Source organism: Colletotrichum abscissum (genome assembly GCF_030869225.1).
Source record: "Colletotrichum abscissum strain IMI 504890 chromosome Unknown Scaffold_46.1, whole genome shotgun sequence".
In the NCBI taxonomy this organism is placed as follows: domain Eukaryota; kingdom Fungi; phylum Ascomycota; class Sordariomycetes; order Glomerellales; family Glomerellaceae; genus Colletotrichum; species Colletotrichum abscissum.
In genome coordinates, this window is record NW_026850387.1 from 148705 (window position 1) to 174691 (window position 25987).

Here is a 25987-nt window from a genome sequence, read left to right on the forward strand (position 1 = left end):
TTCCTTCATTGTGTAAGGCGTGAATATCCTCAGAAACTACCACACACACAAATCTCAAAATGTCCGGACTTGACACATACAAGACGCCCCTCGATGGCAGATATGCCAGCGAGGAGGCCAAGAAGCTGTTCTCCCAGCGCAACCGTCACTCCACCTGGAGACAGCTTTGGCTGTGGTTGGCCGAGAGTGAGTGAAAAAGTCTCTCTCGCAGTGTCCGGGTGAAACTCATTGCTGATCTTGCTGCTATAGGCGAGAAGGAGCTTGGCATCGACGGAATCTCTGAGGAGGCTTTGGAGCAAATGAGAGCTCACCTGACATTGACCGATGAGGACTTCAAAGTGGCTGCCGTTGAGGAGAAGAGACGTCGTCATGACGTGGTGAGTAAACTCGTTCAATTTTGGGTAAATACTTCTCATGATGTTGACCGGCTCTTCACAGATGGCTCGTAAGTGGTTTGGGCGTAGGCTCTTACACGGATCATGATGAGATATTGACATATTCGGTCGCAGACGTTCACGCTTTCGGCCAAGTTGCGCCTGCCGCCGCTGGCATTATTCACCTCGGTAAGAATCCAGTCAATTGCGCGATGCGCGTCATCTTCCTTGTACTGATCTTATGTATAGGGGCGACGAGCTGCTTCGTCACTGTAAGTTGGCTTAAGTCCTCTCGCATTAAGGGAGCCGCCTTCCATGATTCTGGGACACTTTGGAACAGATAGAAAAGTCTCCGAGACTTCATTTGGAACAAGGACTGACATAGTATACTACAGGACAACGCAGAGCTCATCCTGATGAGGTAATGCAAGAAATATGACTTCAGAGGCTAAGAACTAACACCCAACAGAAATGCTATGGACCTTCTCTTGCCCAAGCTGGCCAAGGTCATTCACAACCTCTCTCAGTTCGCTCTTCAGCACAAGGAGTAAGTTAAGACTTTGTAGAGCAGTTGGACCGGCACGACTTCTTGGACGATCCGTCTGCGAAGTATTCCGTCTTAAGATAATGACTAACACAACCTACAGGCTCGCAACTCTGGGATTCACCCACTACCAGGCCGCACAGTGAGCCTCCACCCTGTTCCTGCACAAGTAACACACACTGAACTCCGTCCAGACTCATTACCGTGGGACGCCGCGCCGCACAATGGATCCAGGACTTGTGCATGGACTTGAAGAACATCGAGACCGCGCGCGAGCGTCTGGCCTTCCGTGGTGCGATGGGCACCACCGGAACCCAAGCTTCCTTCATGGAGATCTTCCAGGGTGACGGTGCCAAGATCGACAAGCTCAACGACCTTCTCTGTGAGAAGGCTGGCTTCCCTAAGACTTACGACATCTCAACCCAGACATACACCCGCAAGACCGATCTCGACGTCAGCAACGCTATTTGCGGCCTGGGCGCGACTGCCATGCACATCACCAATGACATCCGTCACCTCGCCCACTCCAAGGAGATGGAAGAGCCTTTTGGTGAGTGATTGATAGGCTCTCCTACCCCTGAAGCCCTGCATACTCAAGGAACATTTAAGTCGAGAGTCCAAAAAGGGGGATGCGGCTTTTGTTTGAATATCGAGCTGACAATATCTCCAGAGAAGGACCAAATCGGTTCTTCGGCAATGTATGTTTAATTCCTAACTGGCTTAAGAAATGATATGCTGACTTCACCACAGGGCGTACAAGAGGTAGAAACATCCCCGCGTTTTCTCTTCCCCCTATTTCGTCCTTATAGGGGCTCAACAGATGGCACACGTCTTCACACTGGATGCTCGCACAGGCGGCCTCAACCAGCGACCAAGATACATTTCAACGAGCTGACACCACTACTAGAAACCCCATGCGCAGCGAGCGCATCTGCTCTCTCGGACGCAAGGTTAGTCGACTACACAGCGTGGAAGAGTATTGATGCTGACACCACCTAGCTGCGCTCTTTGCCGGCCAACTTCGCGGATACGTACGCGGACCAGTGGTGTAAGTCACTCACTACCCCCGGGCCCCCAAGTGATTTTTTAACGTGCTAACACCTGGCCAGTCGAGCGCACGCTCGACGACTCTGCTATTCGGAGAATAGATATCCCCGAGGTAAGTTGACCCCGCTGGAAGTATGGAGACGCGGCGCTAATCAGTAGTAGATGTTCCTCTTGGCCGGTGAGTTTTGAGCGGCTCTAGACGCCACAGCCACCGCTCTGCTGAAGAAGTTGTGCTAACATGCCTAGATGCCATCCTTCTCGGACTCGACAACGTCACGTCCGGCCTGGTAAGTCCTTCTTCTCCACGCCTTCAGACTGGAAAACACCACGCTTGCCTACCCCAATCACTATGGAGTAAATCACTTACAGTTCACAGGTCATCTACCCTGAGGTCATCCGCGCCCACGTGATGGAAGAGCTCCCCTTCATGGTAAGCCCCAAAACATCCCCTGGAAAGTATGTTAGTCGCGCACAGATCGGCTGCTAACCATGGCGACAAAAGGCAACCGAGAACATCATCATGAAGATCGTCGCCAAGGGCGGCTCGCGCCAGGAGGCCCACGAGGAGATCCGCGTTCTGTCCCACCAGGCCGCCGACGTCGTCAAGAAGCAGGGCGGCAAGAACGACCTCATCGAGCGCATCAAGGCCACCGAGTACTTCAAGCCCGTCTGGGACTCCATCGACCAGCTCCTGGACCCCAACCTGTTCACCGGTCGTTCCGCGACCATGGTCCAGCGCTACTGCGGCGAGGGCGGTCCTGTCCAGGAGCAGATCAAGCCCTACGCCGAGTACATTAAGAACACTGGCGCTGCCGAGCTCAACGTCTAAGTTGAGGTGGGCTGTGTCAGTGTAGTATGTTTTCTCGGACGGTGACCATGGCTGGCAATCAAGTCGGCTCTGAGTTGGGGGTTCACTCGCTTTAGGTTGATATAAGAGGGGATGAAAAAAAGCGCTTTAGAGGTCTGGCTGTTCATACGGCTGCCGCACGTGCTACCAAAAATCGTTTATGATTGCGTCTCGCAGGAGAAACAGGAAAATATAGACTGGGATTTACGGATCGTTGGAGACCAAGTGATCTTTATTATCAGTGTGACGCTATGCTAAGAACATGAAAAGTATCACAAGGTAGTCAAGAAGGTGACAACATAAAAGGCACCAAGCAACATAATCCACGAAAATTTTATTCTCTCTCCCAGAACAACTACGCCCACCCCCACATGTTCTCGATATTGTTACACCAGTCCGCCGGGATCCCGCAAAAGTTCTGATCGGCGGCCGTCGGCGCCGCGAAGCACTTGTTGCCGCCCGACTTGTTCCGGATGCACACGTACCCGACGGCCGTCGGGTTCGGCCACGCCTGCCGCAGCTGGCAGTCCGGGTTGAGCGTGATGGTCGTGCCCTTGTCGCGGGAGTACCACTGCCAGGTGTTGCAGCCGGGCGAGAAGCGGAACCCCGTGATGGCGTCTCCGCTGGCCGTCCTGTCGGCGCATTGTCCTCCTGCTTGGACGGAGACGGCCATGGCCGCTGCTGTGGCGGAGAGGAGTGAGGCGAGACGCATCTGTGTTGGGTGATTCACGTGTTAGTTATTGGGGGGGTTTTTTTTTTTTGGGATGGTGTTGCTTTTTCTTTTCATGTGTTCTTGCGTAGAAGGGTAGGCGGGAACTGACTGTGAAGTTGGGTCTGCTTTATGGTAGGCCTTGGACTTGAACGGTTTTCAAGACTAGGTGGGGATCAACGTAGAGGGGACATCCGTCAAACGAGAGCAGTTGCGCTTGTCGACAAGTATATATGTGCGTGAACGAGATTGGCACGATTGGTGTTCATCCCATGATTAAGACGAATAGTCGACTCTTGAATTAGAGTTGTAGGTCTTGAGTTACCACAATTACCCTTGAATGGGTTCCCTAGTAATCAACTCAAATACAAATCCTTCCTTGAGTCGTTCGTCGTATATTCGGAAATGACGATCCCCCCTTGCCTGAGTCGTGTAAGTGGTTGGAGCAGAGGCGTAGCTAAAAGCTTAATTGATCGGTTGCGCGCCGAATTTACCTTATTCACGCTCAACTCAAAAGTGTGAAAGAAACCGTGCTCACGTTTCCACTGCCCAACCTCATTAGAGAACAGCATACCGGTTGGCTTGTTCGCGCGAATACGTGGGAAACCGTCAAACTTACCACGCTAATTACGAGGTTCACTTGTCAGCCTCAACAACCCACCCACCGGCTACCGAAGTGTCCGACGGAAGTCGAGACTGATCAATAAAGGCCGATGAGGCCGATGAAACCGCACTCGGAGGCTCCGTAGTCAAATTTCCCCCAGTGTGTCTAATTGATGATTTTAAGTATAGGCTCCCATGATGAAGCGAGTATTACAGCCCTGGGTCTAGTTTGGAAACTTGGTTGCCACTTTTACTAAAGCTTGTTGTATTATGAACTTCAACTCTTCGAGTTGCGAGCGGCTCGTACCTTTTACAAGTGAGGATCAGCATTATAAGTGACAGGCTGAAGCGCTCAGCATCCACATCTATAACCCCGATGTCTTCCTTCCCCAGCTGAGCCAGCAAGACCTCTCTCCAGCTCACGACTCTCTTTTAAACAGGCCAACTCTCTCACATTCATTACATCTCAAAGAGAGAGACACACACAGCAACTACATTCTTTTCGCAATGAAGCGGCAACACGTGGCCCTACCGGGCCTAAAGTCCCTGGCCGCCGCCATCCTCGTCGCCCGCGTCACCGAGGGTGCCAAAACCTACTGCGCCGACCAAAACAACGTCGTCGTGGCGGACGCCAACTGCGACGGCACCAAGCCCGCAGACACCTTCTTCATGTTCTTCAGCGAAGAGGACTCCATCCCCGTCGGCAGTGCCGTCGACCCTCTCAAGACGGATCTGTATGACAGCGCCGACCCGATCGAGAGACAAAATGCCAGGTTCCCTTTCGAGGTTGACGAGGCCAAGTTTGAGACTAGAGACATGGAGCATAACGGGTTCGGAAGGCGAGCTTGTGGAGGTAATGGTGGTGGTAGAGTTGGAGGCGGATATATTGGAAGGCCCATTGGTGGTGGCTACTATGGTGGTTAAAAGTCTTGTCTGTTTGAGGATGAAGAGCGGAAAGATTTGAGGGTTTCAGGACCGATATTATACCACAAGATGCTTGAAAATCTCACGGAATCCTGCCACTGTTTGATATTTGACCTCATTTTCATCGATGCTCCACAAAACTTCCGTCAGTATGACTTCCGTCAGCTTCTGGTAGCTGTGAGTGCGATCTGACCTCAATTCGAGGTTGATTCTCAGCCATGCAAGACTCACTAAATCTCCGTGCCTAATCTAACGTTTGAAAGCCGCCAATGGTGAATGAAAACCTTGAAAGTGTGACTCTTAGAGCTAGGCTTTTCGGACAGCGGTTTACCATGGCTCTCACACGACTCTCCCACGACCAGGTTCTCAGAACACAAGATCCAAAAGCTCCCTCTGGCCAGCCCCCCATCCCAAGCACCATATTGTCATCTCTCAGAACTTCATAGAAGAACGAACGTCGGAACGAAATTAGAATGGAAACCAAGCTTTCCCACACCCCTGCATCGCGCTTTCGCATACTGCCGATCTCCGAAGTGCTCGCCAGGTGAGTAAGTACCAACCAAGACCCCACGGGTCAACTCATCATAACGATTTTTGGCTCGCTTCTAATGCCCAAATCCCATCGGAGGTGTTCTCGTAGCCAAGGCATCATAGAATATCGGCGTTTCCTATCTCAGCTACGGGCTTCTATCTACAGTATCGGTGAGCCTGGAAGATAATCAGAATCCACATGACATCCCAGAGATTGCTATATAAACTCGAATCCCAGGCTCATTCATACAGAACTTCACCAACCAACAAATGATGTAGGATGTAGGGCGGCGTCGGAGTTTCTGCTGTCTGTTTCAACAGTTTCCTAGTTCCTTATTCATCATCGTTTCGAACACCGCCCAGATTCTATATACCGACACCAAACCCCCTCCGCAGTCTGCCTCAGATCCAACCTCCGGCCCTCCTTCCTCTCCGCCCGTCAGATGATATTCACATGTGAATACACCATAGTCAATCATCGATGCTAGAAACCACACCGAAATGTAAATTCACCAATCTCACCTTCCCCATTCATCTGCAAAGGCTACTCTCTCTTGAACAACCCTGGTATACGTGGATGAGCAACACCAGACCTCTTGCAGTTTCACCCGGCCCGATCCCAGACTGGGTAAAGTTCCGCTTGTACCACCGTAGGACATCCTCAACAGTCAGGAGTATATATATATGGAACGCGCGAAATCTCAGCTGGGCCCTATGAAGAGGAATTCGGATGCAGCTCCACGAATTGCACTACGGATACATACACAGGCTACATCTGCCTGATTCTGGCAAGTGACACACATACCGGCACCATGGGATTTGATTGCCACCACCGTAATCAAAGGCGATCAAGAAAGGGAGCAAAATTAAACCATAATTATAGGCCTGACTGATATATACACATTATCCGCTCGACCACTACCAACACGTCGACATCCACAAGGTTTCCGCATCATGAACAAAAAAAAGCATACTTTGTATTTCCTATTCATAACGCCATTCTCTCCATTTCCCCAGTTCAGGCCCCCAAGCCATAGGTAGTATCTTTCTATAAGCTCTCTGTTCTTTGCGCTGAAATTTGTCCCCAGACCACACCGGGAGCTCCATGCAGACCCATGACCGAAGGTGGGGTCGGTTGTCGTCGTTTCAACTTTACCCTCAGAGTCGTCAGTCACATGGACCCGGGTCGAAAAACAACAACCAGAAAAAAAAAAAAGGTAAAAAGAAAATTTCGTCTTGTTGCGTCAAATGGCTCTCTCTAAGCACATCCGGCTCCGCCTCAGAACGAAAAGCCGTGCTGTTCAAGATTGCTCTTTAGGGTATCTTGACCAAATTTTACTCCATGGCCGTAGCGTACGGCCGGCCCCTTTCCACCAGTCCCTCATGTCTCTTCCCCCCATCATCAATTCGTTTGCTTCCTTCACTCCTCGTCAACCTCCTGGCACCAAGGGTGCGCGAGAACCTGGTTAATGTCATATCTCGCAGCCACATCCCGGTTGAGCATGCACCGCACCAGGTCAATGCTCTCGTCGCTCATCGTCCACGGGACTCGAAGGTCTCGGTCCATGATTTCGTCAATGCTGTAGAACGGGTTCTCCTTATAGATGATCGTGTAGAGCAAAATTCCGAGCGCCCAAACATCTTGCTCCTTGCCACCGTATGGCTTGCCAGCGAGTACCTCGGGAGCAGCGTAATCTGACCAGTCAGTTTCAATCACGATATAGGGGAAGCTATAAGACTTACCAATAGTGCCGACAAATACGTCAAAGGGGCCGTTCTTGATGTACGCTGCGCTTCCAAAGTCAATCAACTTGATGTTACCCTCGCCGTCCAAGACCACATTCTCGTCCTTGATGTCTCTATGGACCACCAGTGCCTTGGTGTGCAGATGGCCAATAGCCTTGGCAACCTGGACGAAGATACTGCGGCACTCAGCCTCCTCCATGTTGCTGCGGAGCTCAATATAATCGAACAGATCCATGCCCGGTAATCCATGAGGCACCATCTCGATGTAGTAATTGACCTCGTCCTCGAAGAAGGATTCCATTTCGACAATATTAGGATGTTGCAGATCGGGCCGGCGCAGGTAGTCGAGAACGTGAATCTCCAGAGGCACTGTGCCGAGCTTGCGATCTCTCGTCCACGTGTCTACAAGAATACGTCGCTTGGTCACGTACTTGAGAACCACCTTCTTCTGCGTCTTCTTATCTTTGGCCAATTTGACCTGACCGTAAGCGCCCTGACCCATGTCTTCGAGGATCTGGAAGTCATTGATGGACTTTTTCTGCTGTGCTGGCTCAATAACCTTTGGCACGGATGGTTTTTCCTGCTTCTTGTCCGTGGGACGCTGTGAGCCGGTCAACTTTGCAGCGGCCGTCATCGCGACTTCCTTGAGTTGTTTGGTGATGGCAGATGCCGTCGACGACGAAGACTCTCGAGGTTTTGGCTCATCGGAATCCGAGCTAATCTCCAGTGGGGTGTGCGCCGGTGTCTGCCCAGGAGATGGCTGATGCAAGGGAGTTGTCGTTCCAGAGGCGGACGCCGACGTCACACCGAGCGTTGACCGGGCGGCGTGCATGTGCCTGGAGTAAGTAATCCAGAGAGCGAAGACCATTTCTGAGTGGGTGACAGAGAAAGAGTCGTCCTGGTTGTCCCCGTCCTTGTCTTCGTCCTCGTCCTCGATGACGGTCTCTTGGATTACGGTGGATTGTTTTGCGCTTCTGACCACCCGCATCTGCACGTCAACCTTGAGCTCTGACCCATCCCTGTGCTTTCCGGGTACCCCGTCCGGCCGCAAGAAACTCGCAGCCGCATCCGGGCGATTTTCCCGTAGACCCAGAATCGCCGACGCCCGGCGGAAGCTGTGCTCTGGCACCACAATCCCATCCTGCAGTTGAACACCATCCTCTTCCGTCAGAATATGGAGAATCTTTTCAAAGTCGGGCACCAAAGAGTCAATGGCCATGCCGTCGGGCTTTTCGTAGCCAAACAGAGCGCCGCAGAAGACCGAATTTGAGCTTTGAATCTTCAGAGTCTCTGGGTCCACGACGATGATCCCTGCAATATGCGGGAAGCTCGAGACGCGTAGCTCTGTCTTGCCCCGTACTTGCTCGACGCTGCAGGGAATGTTGACTTTGCTTGGGTTTGGGCATGTGAAAAACTTACGCCTCGCAATCTGCGCAAAGTCTACTTCGCCAGTGCGAGGGTCGATGCCTTGCCGAGGAATGCGTGGGATCAGCTTGCCGATATCCACGCCAGGTCTCAGTGACTCAAAGCCCCAAATTGGTGCTGTGGCTCCTGAAATTTTCTGGACAATGCCGTCGTCGTCCAGCTCAATCTGAGCTACATCTTCGTGGATTTCCTCAAGGACCCAAATGAGACCAACCCGCTTCTCCTTTACCCACAAACTGGCGGAACCCGTCGCACCGTTTCGTTTCTGGATTGGAACCACATCACCGCATAGAAGGACGCCTCTCGACCGACTGCTTTGGTGCCGTGAGCTTCCCCTGAGTTTGGGCGGGCTGGGATCTCCACTGTGAACGGTTTGTGCCTTGCGAGTGACAACTTTCGGGGGCTGTGATCTGGAGTTTGGCTTGCTCAAGAGCTGTGCCGTAATCCCACCTCGTCCGCCCAGAAGTGACGTTGACGTTGTCGAAGCAGCAGAAACCGTTGGTGCAGGTGTCGCTGTTTTCGGAATATCTTCCGCCTCTTTGGTAGTGTCTTCAGGATCCATCTGCAGCAGTTTCTTCTCCAACCAATCTCTCCGCTCTTCTTGAACGACCTCTAGAATACCCATCCGCCGCACTTCAGCCTTTGTGACTCCGAAAACCAAGCAAGCAAGGTCGTTGGCCGCGATAATCGTCCATGGCGGTTTTGACTCTGTTGTGAAAATGGCCTGCGCTGCTGGGACCCACCGTGTCGAGTGTCCATGCACAGCCGGGCCAAGTGCACTTGGCATGTTCGCGGTTGTTGGTGAAGCTAGCATCTCTTGAGCTGCCAGATAGGGTTGTGCCATGGTGTCGATGAGCTGCTGGTGAACCGAGACCGGTAGTGTATCTGTGAGCGTTCGCTTCAGGCTAAGTCTTCGAGATGGCGGCGGGGATGTCTTTGCAGTTGTTCCACTCTCGTTCGTCGGCGTCCTGCTCGAGTTTTCCGATTCACTGTCTCCCGTGGCGACTTTCTGATTTTCATCTTGCTGCTTTATTGACGGTCGGTCGTTCGGGGAAAATGTTGCAAACTGGGTCGCAGTTGGAGACTGACTGGGAGACTGAAAGGGTTCAGGGCTTGATGTTCGAGGAATGAAGTTCGCTTCAAAGAGATTCTCCCCCGAAACTTGCGGGGGGCCCGTCAAAGGACCGAGGATGGATTGATCCATGGATGGAAGGTTGCCCGCTCCGACAAGCTGTGCCCTAGCCAGCAAGTCCAGCATGTTCTGAGTCTCGACGTCCCCGGAGGCCCTTGCCTGGGCGCTCGCAAGCGCAACGTTGGAGGGTGAAACGGACCATCCCATCCGGTCTTTCATGAATTCTATGGATCGCTTGAGGACATTTTGCCGGTTGTGTATATACTCCTCGGACTGGTGGGCGAAAGAGAAGGAGTGTAATGACTCGGAGGGGAAGCGGGAGAGGTCTTCGGAGAAGTTAGGTGACGATGGATGAGAGCTAAACGGCATGCCGGGAGGGTTCGCGAGTAGTGTTGTCATAGATGTTGATCTCGATAGACCGATGGAGGAGCTTCTGGAAGGGGCTGCGGAGGGAGCTCGCGAAGACGGTTGTTGTCGAATTCGTCGCAATCCGGATAGACCGAGGCCATGGTCGTGGTCTGTTACAATGGAGGATCTATGACTGGAAAAAGGCCTGTCAGCACGATGATGCCTCAAATGACTATAGACTGCCATGTGATGGCCCAGTTGCCACCTGGTGACATCTTTTATGGTGCAGCCGCACCCGTAAGTGACATCCTTCGAGCTTGTCGCCAAGCAAAGCCACACTCAAATTGTTGCTGCCTCTTTTGCCGAAATACCATATCTCGGGTTGTTTTCACGCTCGACTCCCACTTGGTTTGGCCATTGGCATGAGCCATGCCGTGATGCGCTCATGCGGACCTGGCGCATCCCAAACATTAAAGCCCCCTCTGTTTCGTCGCCGAGACGCTTGCCTTGGCATTCTTCAACGCCCGACTCTTCCATGAGCTCGCAATCAGCTCAACAGCTTTGCCGTTCAAGGAATATCACGGTGTAATCGTTGGGAAAGAACCAACCTTGGTGGCACATGGTCGCTGCCGTCTGCGACAGATCCGGCATCGAAGGAAAACCGCATTCGACCGCGGCCAGTGTTGTTGTCGTCGGTTATAACGGCGAGGTTTCCGGTGCTTCGGTTCTTGGGGAGTTGCAGCTGTGTTGTTGGGGTTCTGCTCCTTCCGCGAGGTTCTTCGTGATGTGAATCGGTGCCTGCGAGCCATGGAAAGGCCTGTATTAGAGAGGGAGGAACATTTCGTGGGTCTGAGGAGAGAGAGACGGGAGGCGGACTCTGTGTTGGGTGGCCGAAGGACGTACCATTGTTGTGAGGTCCCCCATGCGTCTGTAGCATAGTTGAAGAAAGATAGGCAGTCGACTCGGACAAATGTCAGGGTTAAGTAAATGCGGGCAAGAGGCGGATTCGACGATGCAGGCTCGGATTCGGCGGGGTCGAGGAGCGAGATTCGTTCTGGGAGGTATCGGGGTGCGGTCTCGTCTGCTCTGGGACGTGGTGGTGGGAGGGAGCAAATGGCAGTACCGGCGGTAGGTAGGTGTGTTGCTGGCCGAAAGGTAAGGTAGTTAAGGTATGGTGCTGCTGTACGACAGTGGCTGTTCCGGCTAAGGTGGGAGGTAAATGAGGTACGGAAGGAACTGCTGCCCAGAAGATACCTCGGGCAGGTAAGGTGAGGCAGGGAGTCAATCAGTGGTGAGGTAAGTTAGGTAGATCGATCAGGCTCGGTGGGCAAGGTTTGCCACAAGGATGAGAGTGTGGGAGTCTTCGACGGGTGGGTGTGCGGTAAGGAACGTTTTTGTTTTTCTGCTTTGGTTGCTGGTGGTGCTGGCGTTGGCGCTGGTGCTGCAATGCTGGTGGTCCGACCAGAACAGAGTAAGGCGAACGAGGGAGGGAGGCTTTTCAGGAAGGATTGATGGACCGATCCAGCAACAAGCGGTCGGGGAGAGATAGAGAGAGAGAGAGAGAGATTGTAGGTAAAGGTGAAGCTGAAGAAGCTGGTCCGTGTAGCGAGCAGCAAAGCAGTTGTGGTACTAGTCAGGTGCGGTACGGTAAGGTATCCGTAGAGCAGGCAAAATGCAAGCAAGTGAGTAGCAGCAAATCCGGCAATAACGTAGTCAGGTAGACAGACAGACGGAGCAGGAGCAGCAGCAGGAGCAGGAAGCAGAGACGCGGACCTGCTCTGGCGGTGGTCCAGTCCGGTCCAATTCAACTCACCGAACGGCCAGGAAAGGGAACGTGAGTCGTCTCGCCGTCCCGTGCTAGTGCCACCTCAGTGCCAGCGCGCCAATGCCAGAATGCCAATGCCAGTGTCAGTGCCGGTGTCAATGCCGCAACCGGATGTCCCTGCTTGGTGGTGCTGGACTCTGGACTCTGGACTCTGGATTCCGGAGTGCTGTAGTGCCGGTACGGATAGAGTGCAGAGTGCTAGGTGTTGCTGGGCTGCCTCGGGTACAATCTGTTTTACCCTTTCTCTATGTGTCTCTTGGCTTCTTCCCTTAATCACTCGAAAATCCCACTCTGGTTCTGTGCCGTTGACAAGCGCAACAAGACAGAGAGTCAGGCAGAGGAGAACGGGCGGGAGGGGCGTAGAGAAGCGAGTGGTCGTCCGTCTTCCAAGGCAAGGCGAGTGACTGGCTTTAACACCCACGTGCAGCTGGCCTCGTGAAAGAATCGTCTGCCGTAATCATACAAGATGACCTAAGACAACAAGCTGGAAAAGTGACAGAAAGCCCCCGGGTTTGGTTTTCTGTGGCGTCCACGGTCCTGGGCGGTTCAGTCAAAAGTCCACAACGTTGCGGCAGATGCTTGTCCGAAAAGTGAGGGGCGGTCCTTCGAATGCTTGGAAAATTCCCACTCGTCAAGCGAATCCAATGATGCCGGAGGGCCTTGTAGGTAACAGTGGGTGGTGGCACGTCACGGACGAGGGAGCGGCGTGGGCGGCGGAGCTGGCGGGCGATGAAGACGAGGGAAAGGACGACGGGACAGAGGGCAGCACAAGCTCGCTCGGTGCCAAAGTTGAGATGGTTCGCTTTAGGATGAGTATGTTTGATGAACAAGTAGAAGAGGAATAAGTTTAGGGAATGGGGACGAGGGATGGAAAACCATAAAGACTGAGGGATAGGAAGAGAGGGCGGGGGAGGGAAAAAAACACAAGTCCACTTTCTGCCTCCAGTCATCGAAAATTTTGAGATGCATCTGCGTACGGAGTACACAACTTTTGCTACCAAATCTGCGTATTTCTCTCTACTTTATCATACACGGCACCGCCCACCTTTGGCGTCAAGTAACCTCGTAAAACCCCTTGTTCCCTCTCCAGAAAAACCCTCCCCTCGAAATCCGAACCTCGCGCAGTTATTTGCAGCTTTGGTGGGCGCACAACATGAGTTGCAAGCTTGACTTACAGCTTCGAAAAGCAAACGCATCACTGATTGGGGGGCTTAATATGCGGCAGTGGCCCTGGAAAACATGGCTGCAAAGTGGGGGGCACGCCTGAAGCCCGTACCCTTCACATTCATCGAGCTGTACCTATCTCACTCCTCACTTCATGCTGAAGCTCAGTCTCATCACACATTCACTCACTCACTCACTCACTCACTTTATCCACCACCTCACCTGAAGCAGACCTGGAGGGGACATGCACGTGAAGCAGCAAAGCTCTTCAGCTGGACTGGCGGCGGACCCACCACGTCAACATTGAGCGGCCCCAATCTCCCGGGGAGAACACCAGCGAAGAAAGGGACAGCATACCTTATCCTGGGATACGTCACATTGCCGCAGCCAAGGCCGGCAATACAGTGCCTGACCGAAGCCGCTGTTAAGCCATCATCGCCTAGAGTGGCCCGCCGCCCAACGCTTCCCAAACATGCTTGATACTCATTGGGCAATGCCTCTTATCCGTAGACTCTCCATGTTCGACTTGCCCTACTCGCCATCCGAAACAAACGTTATCGACGCTCTTCTCCTGCCGAACCGCCGGAATTGAGACGAGAAAACGGACGAGCAGGGAAAAGATAAGCCAGCTAATAGCTACCGACGATGAAAAAACACACATTCCGTCGTCCGCCCAACAACCACCAGAACAACGGGGCAAATCCCTGTAGATGTCTTTTTTCAAGGCGTAGCATCAGTGGCAACGCAACCTCCTGCTAACTGCCCAGACCCAAGTTGTCATCTACCATGCTTTACATATCAAACACAGAGTAGCGTGTTCTCCAATTGAGGTATCTGTGAGCCTCTTCACCAACACCATCGATTCGAACCGCAAAAGCCGGAAATAAGAGAGTCGGGGTCGTTGCAAACAACCCCGTCAGAGCGACTGAGCAGTTGATGTGCCTCCCTGACATTATCAGCTCTTGCTCACCCGTCTCTGAGCAAAACCAGGAAGGAAAACATTGGCAAGCTGGCCGTTTGGATCAGGACGATTCTGAGTCAATGAATAAGCGGCGCCTCGTCAGTGCCCTTCCCCAAGTTATCTTTGTCTATGCTTGAGCCGTACTTCCGTCTTTACGGAAAGTAGGCTCAAGGTACGAACAGAGACAAGGCCATGGTCTTGACTGGTTGGATAATGTCGTTTGCGAACGCAGCATTGCTGGAATCGTGACGGCAACTCATTGATCCTCATGTTACTTTAGGTAGGTTGTGGTCTCAGTGAATCGTGATTGGCACGATAGCTAGGTGAGCAACACGCGCAGTTTGTTGACGAGAATTTCGGCGACATGGTCGCTTTCCAGGCTTGCCGGCAACCCCGCATTTGGCGTTCTCTTTGCTGGAATCGAAGAATTCCAATCCCATCGAGCTTGCTATGACAGCACAGCGACTTTCTTTAGTCTCCTTCTCGGTCTCGCATGTACCACCAACAAGTCTAAACAACCTTGACGACGCCGCGGGAGAGTCGGAAATCAAGTGAACGAGCTGGCATTATCTGCCAAGATATTAGCAGGGTTCGAGGTCGTTTCCCGTTGTAACCAAGTTACCGGAACATATTAGCGATGGGCTGCTCTACATACCTACCTAAGCTCCTGGTAAGACACCACCCCACACGACGGATCACCCCCTACGACGGATCACCCAATTCGGCCACATTCAGCCAAAACCGCTATTCCATATATATATAAATAATTAAAGAATAAATATTTCAAAAAATACACAAGCTATAAAAGAATATAATTAATATAGAAAAATATTTTAAAAAATTATTTTTATATTATATTATATAATAATATTAGATTTAAAATATGCCTTTAAATGTTAGTGTTTACTAGTAATCTCTATATAAATACTAACATTATACTATATTATATAACTCTTTTATTTATTAAAAAAAATAAAATTTTAAAGTGGATTATTTTTAATAGATTTATATTATACTTATATAAATAGTTTTTTATTAGTAGTATAAGTATTATTATATAGAAATATTAAGTTATATTATAATAAGTAGTATTTATAAAAACTTGAATTTCCTAAGCTTATATAATTAATATAACGCTAAAAATAGTATATTTAAGCTTAGAAAAATATTTTAAAAATTCTAGTATTTTAAAATACTTAACTTTATTTATTTTTTATAAAGTTAGAAATCGTATTTTTATATAGTAAAAAATATTATATTTAACTTAATAATATCTTAGTAATTATAATAGATTATAATTTATAAAAATTATTTTAGTAAGAAAACTATATATTCTATATCTAAATGTATTTTTTATATATTTTTTATATTATAAAATGAAGTAGGTAGAATTAGTGGTTTTTGACTGAATTGTACCGAATTGGGTGATCCGTCGTAGGGGGTGATCCGTCGTGTGGGGTGGTGTCTTACCTTTGGCGGCCGGTCCAGAACACATGCGTACCTGTTATCTTATCGGAAGCTATCGGCAATCGTAAGGTACCTTGAGTACATGAGCAGCACGTGGTTTATATTGACCACAGCAGCTAGTAGTAAAACTTTCCTTTTGTCCCGAGGCAAGGTAAGCTGAGAAAGCAAGTGCACGACCGACCTACGACTCGGGTTCTGCATCAAAGCTGTGACACTCGCTATCCAGGTATGGGTGAGCGGATGCGATTTGTCTCTGTCGCATCCAAGATAACGAAGCATTGTCCGTTTAGCCGTTTAGTTTGACAAATTCGCGATTTGCGTAGCCGAGAAACTGTCAATCTGCCTCAAAGTGTAGCTCTTGTACGGATGGGGTTTGAGACAGCCGGTCACCAGACTACATAATGGAGATCACTTGGCAAGGGGTCGATGAGCGGTAGAGTCGTATCTTGTGGAGGGTACCGAGACAAGAGAGCGGCATGAGAAGAGCGTTCTCTCTGTACTAGGGCATACTTTGCGATCTTCTTAGATAACTAGAGTCTGTGACGAGGTGTCGCGTGGCTCACCGCTTGCTACGTTCTTATCTCGTACCCGGGTCGCATGATATGTCATGACGGTACGCAGAATTCCGATTTTCGGGTTGAGCTGCATCAGGCGACCAAGCGAATGTGTGTCTAGTGGTGCTGGAGCCGCTGCATTGACAAAACGGGGCTAGGGCGTGGAAAACTCGTGAACGTGTTCAGGATCGTAGTATCAGATTGCCATGACGGATCTGAATGCAGATCTGCCAAAGACTCACGACCCTGCCAAGACTGCAAAATCAACCGGCTAGAAAGAAGAACATGTGCCTTCCAAACAAAGCGCGGCGATGTCAGCTTCGGCCAAGCTTCAGACGAACAGTGCTGGTCCCACTGACGGGTCAGAATCCGGACCGATCATGGCGGAAGATTTGCAGCGCTTGCCTCTTAAGCAGCTACCTACCAGCCGCACGGCTTTCTTGGAGCTCTCGAAAGAGCTGTGGCGAGGATCTTCAGAAAGAAAGGATCCTGAAGACAGATCCGATTGTCACCGTGTCTCTCGTAAACGTGGAGCGGGAGTGCTAGCCCCGCCAAAACCTCCGAATTCGGGTTCCAGAGAATGTTCCCCGTCTAAGGTTGTTCGGATGCAGCCACGGCAAAGAGCGAGGGAGAGAGAAAAAGACGGGGTTCGGCCGCCAACATGGCATTCTCCTCCGACAGGCAAAAGTCGGATCGAATGCCGTCTGCGGGGAGGCTGGGACACCAAAGACATGCTCCATGTCAGCTTTGGCACGAGGAAAGGTATCTAAGAGCAGCAACCGACCCAGGTGCTTGCCTCGCACCCAACCACATGTTCCTTGACCGAAATCGATCAGAAACAAAAACGTCCTGCTAAATCTGAGCTTGGCATATCCGTACCTTATTTGGCCTTGTATCTTGACGAGTCAGTTCGCTCCCGTCAGTTTCGAGTGCAGTTGTTTCCCCGAGTCGGACAATCGGCAACTTATTCCCAACAACGACTTCAGATGGAGAAGAGACAAAAGTATCCGCAACGCAAGTGGTCCCAGGAAGGACTGTGGGAATGCTCTGACAGGCTCGAGAGACGGCGCCGCGGCCGTGCAGACAGTGAGCGGAAAGACGCCTTGAACGTCCCGGCGAGGGCGATGGCGGTTGGAGAAGTGAGGAGCAAGTTCCTCCAATGAGCGATGATAGAAACGGCGAAGCCGTGCTGCAACTTGCTAGTCGGTTCAGATACACCACACCAAGTGCGTTCAAGAGTTCAAGGGTCCAGCCAACACGCTAGCGAGCTAGAGACTGTTGGGTACCGCTCAGGATTCGTCCTGCAGATCTGGTGTTCAGGTCCCTGCTTATTGTAGACCCTCAAGAGGCGGAGGACCCTGCGATATGTTGCTAAATGCAGCAGGACATAGTGTGTCTTTTTCGGAGCATGAACGAGGTATGGTCGACGAGCCGTGTTGTGCCTGACGTACCATGACCTGGCGGTGATGATAAGGCAGATAGATTGCTTCTGGGAATTTGTCTCGTCGGATTGCACGTCAGTTGACTGAAAGAATGGCGGGATAAGGGATGGTGATGGTGCCACGAAAAGGAAGAAGGTGACTTGGACAAGTGCTCATGTCATGCTCTCGCTCCCGCCTCTTGGGGGTCTTGGGGGGGCAAGTGCGGTGTCAGTCAGCAGCGGTCTGAATGGCTGTGTAAAGTGGAGCCGGGATCTTCTGTGGTCCAGTTTTATTCACCAGCAGCCGTAACGATTGGAGAGGGTAACATCGAGGAAGGAGAGGGCTTTCCTGTCTGCACTCCGGGCGGACCCCTCCTTCTTCCCCCCTCGTCCTTCCCCCACCTGCCCGCTCTTTGCGCCGGACCACGGGCCCCGCACGATGCACCATGTGGATACCTCACGGCAGAGGTATCTTTCTTGCGTTTCGGCCGCTACTGTCGACTTCTCTGAGTTCCCATGTCTTGCCTGGTTTGTTTTTTTTGCCTCCTCTGGTCTGGCCTGGCCCTCACTGTGCCTCTTTGCTCGTACTGGCGGTGGCTTCTGCTTCCAGACTCTTTTCCGCCGCCATGCCTTTCCCCCAGCTATACAGAGCTATTGAATCCGGCTAGAAAGGCAGGTGAGAATATCCCAGCCAGCTCCATCCGTTTCGGCGGGGACTTTGTTTCCCAAGTCTTGGCTCCAAGCAGCCGAAATCCCGAACAGCCTGCTGTATGTGCATAGCAAAGCAAGGTAGAGAGACACGAGAACATCGCCAGTGGCCATCTTCAGACCCTTGGCCCTGGAGGCATTTACGAGCACTGTCGACCGTCAGACTGACCCGTTGGTGTGAGTGATGGGCATTATGTATGGCGAACCCGGGACCCATCGGTGTCCATCGATAAGGAGGGTCCTTGTTTCGCCGACACAAAGGGGATGGATGGTGGGATGGGATGGGATGGGATTGGGGGGTGTGAGGGCCGTTTTGTGCTTCCGTCCAGAGCGCGTTTTAAGCTTCTACTTACTCCCCTTACCCGGCCTTCGGTGCGGTCTACCACAGTAAGGTATTGTGTCGGTCGTTCCATGTGTGAGTGGTTTTGTTTCCGCTCGACTCGACAACTTTTCTCTTGTTCTTTCTCTTTTAGCCCCCCCATCCGCCGACCTCTTCTCTTCTTCTTCAACTGCCACCCTCTCACCATCCCCTCTCTCACTCTTCGCAGCCTTGTTCGTGTCCCAGACACATCCTGCTCGTGTGACCTTCCACACAGGAATCAGAGGCCATGATATCTTGAGTCTTCGGTGTGCCATGTGCTCCGCCCCAACCCGTAAGGACCCCTTCCTCCAGCCTTCTGAGGCTCCACACCCCGCTACCTGCACCGGCTGACCTCCATTATCGATAGCCGGCTCACACCCGTTCAGATAGCAGATCTCCACCAAAAATCCCTGGACCCTGGCCACCCCTCCATCCTGACCCCCCTTCTAAGAGAGTCGACAGCCTTCAAGACCATAACCTCTCCCCGATTACTCGCGCTTCATGTCTCATCCGTCTTCCTAGAGACTTGGCCTGTCTTTCGTGTGTTTCTCTGTGTGCCTGCGATCATCTCTTGCGACGTCGAATATGAAATAGGACCATCCGCCGACCGTTCCGAGCCTTTTCTCAACTCACCGGGACTAAGACGTGGACCACCGAGCTCAGCTTCACTGCCCCGCGCTACCTAACCTCGCCAACAAAGACGATACTGGGAGAAATTGCGCAACTTTGAGAAAACGGACTCGGTCGCAATTTGACTGTGGCAAAAAATCACAGCATTATTCGACGTCTTCTGTTCCTTGTCTAGAGGCGTTTTGTTCTTCAACCAGCTATCTCACTTGGTCAAGTCTTCGCTATGGCTGACATCGAAATCCCCGCCGGTCCGGCTCCTATGGAAGTCGTTGATGAGCAAGGCCCAGGCCTTTCAAATCCCTCAGGAAAAGCCAAGGGCCGGCACCGCGTGCTCTGTGGTGTGCAACGAATGTCGTCCACGCCTTCGTTGGCGAGGAGTGGCCGCACTAGATCACACAGCAATCCTCAACGTCCGAGGGGGAACGTTTCCTGCGTGAGCTTGGCAGGACCCTCAACCGCGGGGACCTCGTTCACTGGCGACTCTTATTTCCCCGCAGGCGCAACAGCATCAGGCTATGCCAGTGCCTCATCTTCCGTTCCAGGAACACCATCTAGCGAAATCATCCAGTTCGTAGGCATTGATGGCCGACTTGCTATTCGCCGGGTCGACAATGTCTTCCCTACTACGCAATCACCGGGAGCCCAAACCATTGGACTCCCATCCGATTTAAGGACGACGATTAAAGCCCAGGTTGCCAACCCCGCGGTTCCCAAGCGTGGCTTCAACTTCTGGGAGAACATGCCACACGAGATGCGCGTGCACATCTTCTCCTATCTATCACCCAAACAGCTTGTACGAGCTTCACGAGTTAGCAAGACTTTCCACAAGATCTGCTTTGATGGGCAGCTTTGGACGTCTTTTGACGCCACGGAATTTTACCAAATCATCCCTGCCGAATCTCTTGCAAGAATCATCGTAGCCGCTGGGCCCTTCATCAAGGACCTCAACCTCAGGGGCTGCGTTCAGGTCGAACACTATAAGAGGGCCGAGGTAGTCGTCAAGGCCTGCAAGAACTTAGTCAACGCGACGCTCGAGGGATGCCGCAACTTCCAGCGCAACACGTTACACAGCCTGTTGAGAACGAACGATAAGCTCGCTCAGCTCAATTTGACTGGTTTGACAGCGGTTACCAACATGTCGTGCAAAATCATTGCCGAGTCATGTCCGCAGCTGGAGATGTTCAACGTCTCATGGTGCGTACATATGGACGCGAGAGGTATCAAGGCAGTAATCGAAGGGTGTCCGAGGTTGAAGGATTTGAGAGCGGGAGAGGTCAGAGGATTCGACAATCTCGAGGTCGCCGAAACGATATACAAGACGAACAGGCTGGAAAGACTGGTTCTGAACGGCTGTGCCGAGCTCAACGACCGCGCGCTCAAGGTCATGGTTCACGGCGAAGACCCCGAAATCGATATCCTCACCGACCGACCGATCGTTCCCCCGAGGAAATGGCGTCATCTCGACCTCAGCCGCTGCGCCCGTCTGACTTCCCAGGGCGTCAAGGCTCTGGGATACAACGTCCCGGAACTCCAGGGCCTGCGCCTGTCCGGCTGCACCGCTCTCACGGACGCCGCGCTGGAGCCAATCTTCGCATCGACTCCGCGCCTCACACACATTGAGCTCGAAGACCTCTCCGACCTCACAAACGCCCTCTTCTCAGAACACCTGGCCAAGGCACCCTGCGCGCCGTGGCTGGAGCACCTCTCCATCAGCTACTGCGAGAACCTCGGCGACAGCGGCGTCCTCCCCATCGTCAAGAACTGCGTCAGCCTCCGGGCTATCGATCTCGACAACACCCGCATCAGCGACCTTGTCCTCGCCGAGGCGGCCTTCATGGTCAGCAACCGCTCCCAGAGCAACGCCGTCAAGCCAAAACCCAAGGTCGGCCTGCACATGGTCGTCTACGACTGCCAGAACGTCACCTGGACCGGCATCCGCGAGGTCCTCTTCCGCAACGCGCAGTCCAAGCCGTCCATGGCCGAGATTGGCAAGTTCGCCTACGCGTCCGAGGCCATTGGCCTCAAGTGCTTTTACAAGTTCCAGATGACCGTCGACGAGCACATGAAGCGCGTGCTCCGCGGGGACCTCGCTGCCGCCAACCGCCTCGAGCACCGGTGGGCCGATTACATGCAGGCGAGCGAGGAAGCCGGGACCACGGGCGCCGGTCACCGCCGGCGCAGACGAAGAGCGAGGGAGGCGCAAATGTTGCATGCCGACGAGGAGGAGGGCGGTAACGGCGGTCGGAGGCGGGGTCGAACCGTCGGGGCGTGCACGATTATGTAGTGGGAGACAATTCTTCAGCTCGTGATCGTGTAAGTGAAACTTTAGGGTCTCACTTGGGGAAGAAGTCTGTCTTTCCAGCCATATTCTTTCCGACGATTTCTTCGTCACATGGGTCACATATTTACTTGGCGTTCTGGAGCCATCACACACACACACACACAAGAGACGGCAAACACTCTTAACTTCCATTACTAGATCTGGGATGCAGCATCATCTTCAAGCCCGTGGAACGGAATTGAAACCCGGCGTCTCGCATCAGCAAAGGCGCTTTTATGCAGCACATTCTGTACTTATTGTTTCATTCTACAGCTGGAGTATTAGATGGGAATCTGGGTTCGGAGGAGATATTGGCCTATTCCAAGGGGGTCTTTGGATGTGGAATCGAGGAATTTACCTCTTGTATTTACGTGAAGGAGAAGCACTCTCTCTTAACTCCACTTCAAGGTTGGATACATAGGCTACTTCAATTGCACACACACCACACATTTCCTCAGTACAAATGTCATCGGAGCCATAACCTCATTTAGGTTTTCACGCAGTAGTGTGAACATAGACTGAATATTGAAAGGTACCCTTTTGGTATTATTCTCGAAAAAGTTCAGAGGCTAATCCACCCAGTAATTAGGTCGGACACTTTACCGGTCGCCGTGCTTTTACATGTCGCCGTGCTGGCGAATGTAACGCCGAATCTTGTCCTGAAAGACGTCGTCCTCGTCCCGCCGCTCATCACCCTCCATGACGTACATATCGTCGTCCTCGTCCTCGTACGGATCGCGGGTGTCAAACTCCTCCTCGTCCGAGGCATTGGCGTTGCGGAACAAGTAGGCGTGGCGATCGTACTCGTCCTCGGAATCGACCTCATCTTCGGGGTAATCCGCCGTGTAGTGATTCTCGGCTATGCGCACATTCATGTCAGTAAATGAGAAACAGAGCTTTGTTCGGTCCACAGACTTACCATTCTCGTCTTCATCATCGTCAAAATCCGAATCGTCGTCCTCGTTACCGTAAAACAGTTCCAAATCCTCTTGCGAATCGAACCTGAGCACACCAATCTGCTCGGGCGGAATCTCCGCCAGCACCGGCTTCGAAGGCGCGAGCTCGTACACCTCAATAACGTAGTCGTCGTCGCTCTCGTCGTCGTCTTCGCTCGCCTCCGTCATGGCTTCGTCGCCGCCATTGAGCTTCTTGACCATTTCCGGGTGGCGCTCGGCAAAGCGTTTGGCTGGCGCCTTGGGCTTGAAGCGTGAAGGCGACGCAACGGCGGACGGCGAGCGCGGCGGCTGCTGCGGCTGCTGCTTCTCCATAGCCTGGAGATTCAGCCCGATCTCGTGGAGAACCCATTGGTCCATGTCGGCCGCGATCTTGCTCATATCCTGCGTGGGAGCTGCGCCGGGCATGGGCTTGCGCTGCGGCTCTCCGCTAGGCGTCTCCGGCCCTGTCGTCGCCTCGGAGGCTGCACGCGAGGGAGGGGGGCGTTTGGCAAGTGGCTTCTTAGGCGCCGGCTTGTGGTCCTCCTTCATCTCAACATCAGCTGGCAGACCCTCCGTGGTCATCGTCGTCGGTGTGGTGCCGCCAGACGCCGTGGCAACCCGGCGTGCGCTCTTCTTCTTCCCCCGCTCCACGAACACGGCTGTCCCGTAGCGTCCCCGCTTGGAGACACCACCGGCCTTGAGTATAGTGCTGCCCCCAGGCGAACTCATGGCCGACCTGGACATATGGAATCGTCTCGGCTCGGTGGCGGGGTTCTGAGGGCGTTGCGGATCGGAGGCGGTCTGCGGCAGGGGCTTCTGTGCATCGAGCTGGGTCCGTGGCGGCGGCGCCACTGCCGGTGCCTTTCCTGTCGGAAGAGCATGGCTGCTCGAGTGAGGTGGGCGATGCGGGCTCGAGATCTCGTCACCGGGCTTCGACGTCTGGATGACGGGTATGGAGGGTTGCGATGGGTGCTGTGCTGCGGCGGCAGCGGCAGCGGATCTTGCGCTGGCTTTGGCGAGGCGCCTCTGGTAGACCCAGCTGCTGCCGGCAAGATGTCGTTTGGATCCCGGCTCGAGTTCTGTCTCCTATTAATTTGTCCGTCCGTTGATTGTAAAAAGGGAAGAGCGGTCGTACGAAGGTAGGTGACCGGAGCATCTTCATCGCCCCGCTTCCTCTTGATGTGGATCAGTTGAGGAGGGGCAGACATGATGGGCTAGAGAGAATAATAGAGACTGCGAAATCAGAAAAACGTAAGGAACGGGGGTGTTATCGGGGTCGTGAATGATTTGTTGTGGATGCCGAGAAATAAATCAAGCGCTCAGAAGTTGCATAGACAGTTCCTGGATTAGACTAGATCTGTTGCGACGTTGCAATTCATGCAGCTCTGGTTGACGATGTTTTTTCTGGAAGGTGGATTTTTCTGGAAGCAGCCACTAAGGCACACGGCGACCACATGTCGAGCACACCTACCTTACCTAGTGACAGTGCGCTAGGGGTAGAGCTGCGATAAGAAATTCTTATCGCAGTATCACGTCATTGGCTAAGGATCTCACCGCTTTCGGCAGAAAATACGCCGGTGCTGAGGATGGGGGAAATGGAAGCCCCGCCATTTCTGATCACGGTTGAGTTTCCCACCTTTTTTGAGCAGCACAAGCGTCAAGGTTCTAGATGCTGGATGAGATACGGCCAATTGAGCGTCTGAACTCATCCAGGGACGCTTCTCAAGCATCTTGAGTGCTATCATGTTGGTTTTTGAAAATTTCCAGATGACTGAGACATGGGGAGCTGGTCCCCGCTCTCGCTGAGCTTGATGACATTCGAAACCTCTGCAGCATCTACCCTTCCTCACTTGTCTAGCCTTTGGACAGGAGACGTTAGTTTGGAGTTTTGCACGCGACCACCTCATCCACCACGCCTGCGTATGGATCTCAAGGCAGTGGTGCTGAGATAAAAGGTCTATAGTGTTGATGTGTACTGCGTAGGTTTCGTAGGCTGCGACTTCGTTGATAAATAAACATTTGAGATGGAATTGTAGCTGATTGCCAGAGAAATACCCATTCCACGGAGCTTGTTTGGCATGATGGAGGTGGCTGTTAGCTCAATGTCTGAAGTTGCCGTCCCGGTCTGGGCCAGGCCCTCCAGTTCCAACTTCATCCACTGGGACCCACGATCAGCTTACCTTAGCCCAGCGACTGTGGAGCTGCATGGCTCGTGCGGTGCTAGAAAGTCTCCGATACTTTGGAAACGGGAGCAAACATAGCCAATGGCCATGTCCCAGCGACTCCCCTGCTCTCGGGATGCATCAGGGATGATGACGCACAAAGCATGCCGACGCTGAGATGGAGCAGCTGGGTGGCCATTGACTGCGGTGCTGATAACCGCTACTCTATGCTGGGGCAATGATTTGCGGGAGCTTCAGGTCGCGCATTGAGCGTTGCGTCGGGAGCTAAACCGCCAACAAAACTTGGATCAAACGGGGGAGGAATGGGTAATGTTGGTGAAAGAGAGGAAGCGGCGATCTCATCTCATGCCTCAGCACGGGTTCCTACTTCTATGGTCCATTCTCGTCTCATCAGGGACCAGCAATCGCCATGTGCCATACAAAATAGATGGTGCAATCCAGCTCAATTGCTGACAAGTCCGGGTCTTATTTCTCATAGCGTTGGAAGCCATGACAAACAAAGTACCCGACTGCAGGTCGCAAACCAGATTGCATTCAAACTCGGGCAAGTAAGGAAGCTGAAAGTGAGCAAGTGCTTTGCCTCAACTTTTCCTACCACCTTAGAAGGCTTAGATAGCAATTAGCCTCCTCCATGACCTCGTCCTTCCCAACCTCTTTCCCAGTCTCCTTCCTCTCCGGCCGGCACACCCCAACCTTTGACATGGCACATACGACATACGGAATAATCATGCAATGAACCCCTCCTGTGCCGCAGCTTCCCTGTTCTGAGCTGCTGCACCTCCCACCCACCTCACCCAGAACAAGGTATCGGCTTCTTGATCTCTCTACTGTCTGAGCTCCTCTCACCCAGCTCGAAGCATCTGCACGTTACGTTTCTCCTTCGGCCTCCGTATGGCCTTGCTGCAGTAAGCTCTGCCCCATTCTCCTCGTACTCTTCCAAACCCCCAATCAGCTCGTTCCCTCAAAGCCGTTTCACTCGCACAAAATACGCAGCCCCCGAATCTTCCTCGTTGGCGTCGTTGCGTGAAACACTCATCCGGAGACTCCACACTCCAGATTCCTCCCGTAGAATTGTCTCGCACCCTTTGGTGTTCTTCCATTTCTTTTTTTCCTTCACCAAAAGTCAATCCCATCACCTTTGACGCCTTCTTGCTTCCTACGACTAGCGCCGCATTTTAAGGTATCGCCCAGAGACAGCCGCATTCGTCAGCGTTGTTGCCCATCTCAAC

General features: G+C 52.5%; 7 protein-coding genes across 7 annotated transcripts; 4 read left to right on the plus strand and 3 right to left on the minus strand.

Annotated features, from left to right (window-relative positions):
• Window positions 1–59: 59 nt before the first annotated feature.
• On the plus strand, window positions 60–2794 carry CABS01_13581 (adenylosuccinate lyase; the record flags this gene model as incomplete). Its single annotated transcript, XM_060546923.1, has 18 exons — window positions 60–186; window positions 250–377; window positions 439–445; window positions 510–563; window positions 624–646; window positions 770–795; window positions 844–921; window positions 1022–1060; window positions 1113–1468; window positions 1589–1616; window positions 1669–1680; window positions 1826–1868; window positions 1918–1966; window positions 2028–2077; window positions 2128–2143; window positions 2212–2252; window positions 2342–2395; window positions 2468–2794. The coding sequence occupies 18 exons, from the start codon at window positions 60–62 to the stop codon at window positions 2792–2794; spliced, it is 1458 nt and encodes a 485-aa protein (XP_060394747.1).
• Window positions 2795–3167: 373 nt separating this feature from the next.
• On the minus strand, window positions 3168–3524 carry CABS01_13582 (uncharacterized protein; the record flags this gene model as incomplete). The annotated part of the gene is made up of 1 exon (XM_060546924.1): window positions 3168–3524. The coding sequence occupies one exon, from the start codon at window positions 3522–3524 to the stop codon at window positions 3168–3170; it is 357 nt and encodes a 118-aa protein (XP_060394748.1).
• A 1107-nt stretch (window positions 3525–4631) lies between these two features.
• Window positions 4632–5048, plus strand: CABS01_13583 (uncharacterized protein; the record flags this gene model as incomplete). Its single annotated transcript, XM_060546925.1, has 1 exon — window positions 4632–5048. One exon carries the CDS (start codon window positions 4632–4634, stop codon window positions 5046–5048), a length of 417 nt encoding a protein of 138 aa, XP_060394749.1.
• Window positions 5049–6999: 1951 nt separating this feature from the next.
• Window positions 7000–11167, minus strand: CABS01_13584 (uncharacterized protein; the record flags this gene model as incomplete). The annotated part of the gene is made up of 2 exons (XM_060546926.1): window positions 7000–10417; window positions 10839–11167. 2 exons carry the CDS (start codon window positions 11165–11167, stop codon window positions 7000–7002), a joined length of 3747 nt encoding a protein of 1248 aa, XP_060394750.1.
• Window positions 11168–12699: 1532 nt separating this feature from the next.
• Window positions 12700–12900, plus strand: CABS01_13585 (uncharacterized protein; the record flags this gene model as incomplete). The annotated part of the gene is made up of 1 exon (XM_060546927.1): window positions 12700–12900. The coding sequence occupies one exon, from the start codon at window positions 12700–12702 to the stop codon at window positions 12898–12900; it is 201 nt and encodes a 66-aa protein (XP_060394751.1).
• A 6643-nt stretch (window positions 12901–19543) lies between these two features.
• CABS01_13586 (F-box domain-containing protein) lies at window positions 19544–21604 on the plus strand (the record flags this gene model as incomplete). Its single annotated transcript, XM_060546928.1, has 1 exon — window positions 19544–21604. One exon carries the CDS (start codon window positions 19544–19546, stop codon window positions 21602–21604), a length of 2061 nt encoding a protein of 686 aa, XP_060394752.1.
• Window positions 21605–22257: 653 nt separating this feature from the next.
• Window positions 22258–23783, minus strand: CABS01_13587 (uncharacterized protein; the record flags this gene model as incomplete). The annotated part of the gene is made up of 3 exons (XM_060546929.1): window positions 22258–22499; window positions 22560–23654; window positions 23711–23783. The coding sequence occupies 3 exons, from the start codon at window positions 23781–23783 to the stop codon at window positions 22258–22260; spliced, it is 1410 nt and encodes a 469-aa protein (XP_060394753.1).
• Window positions 23784–25987: the final 2204 nt, after the last annotated feature.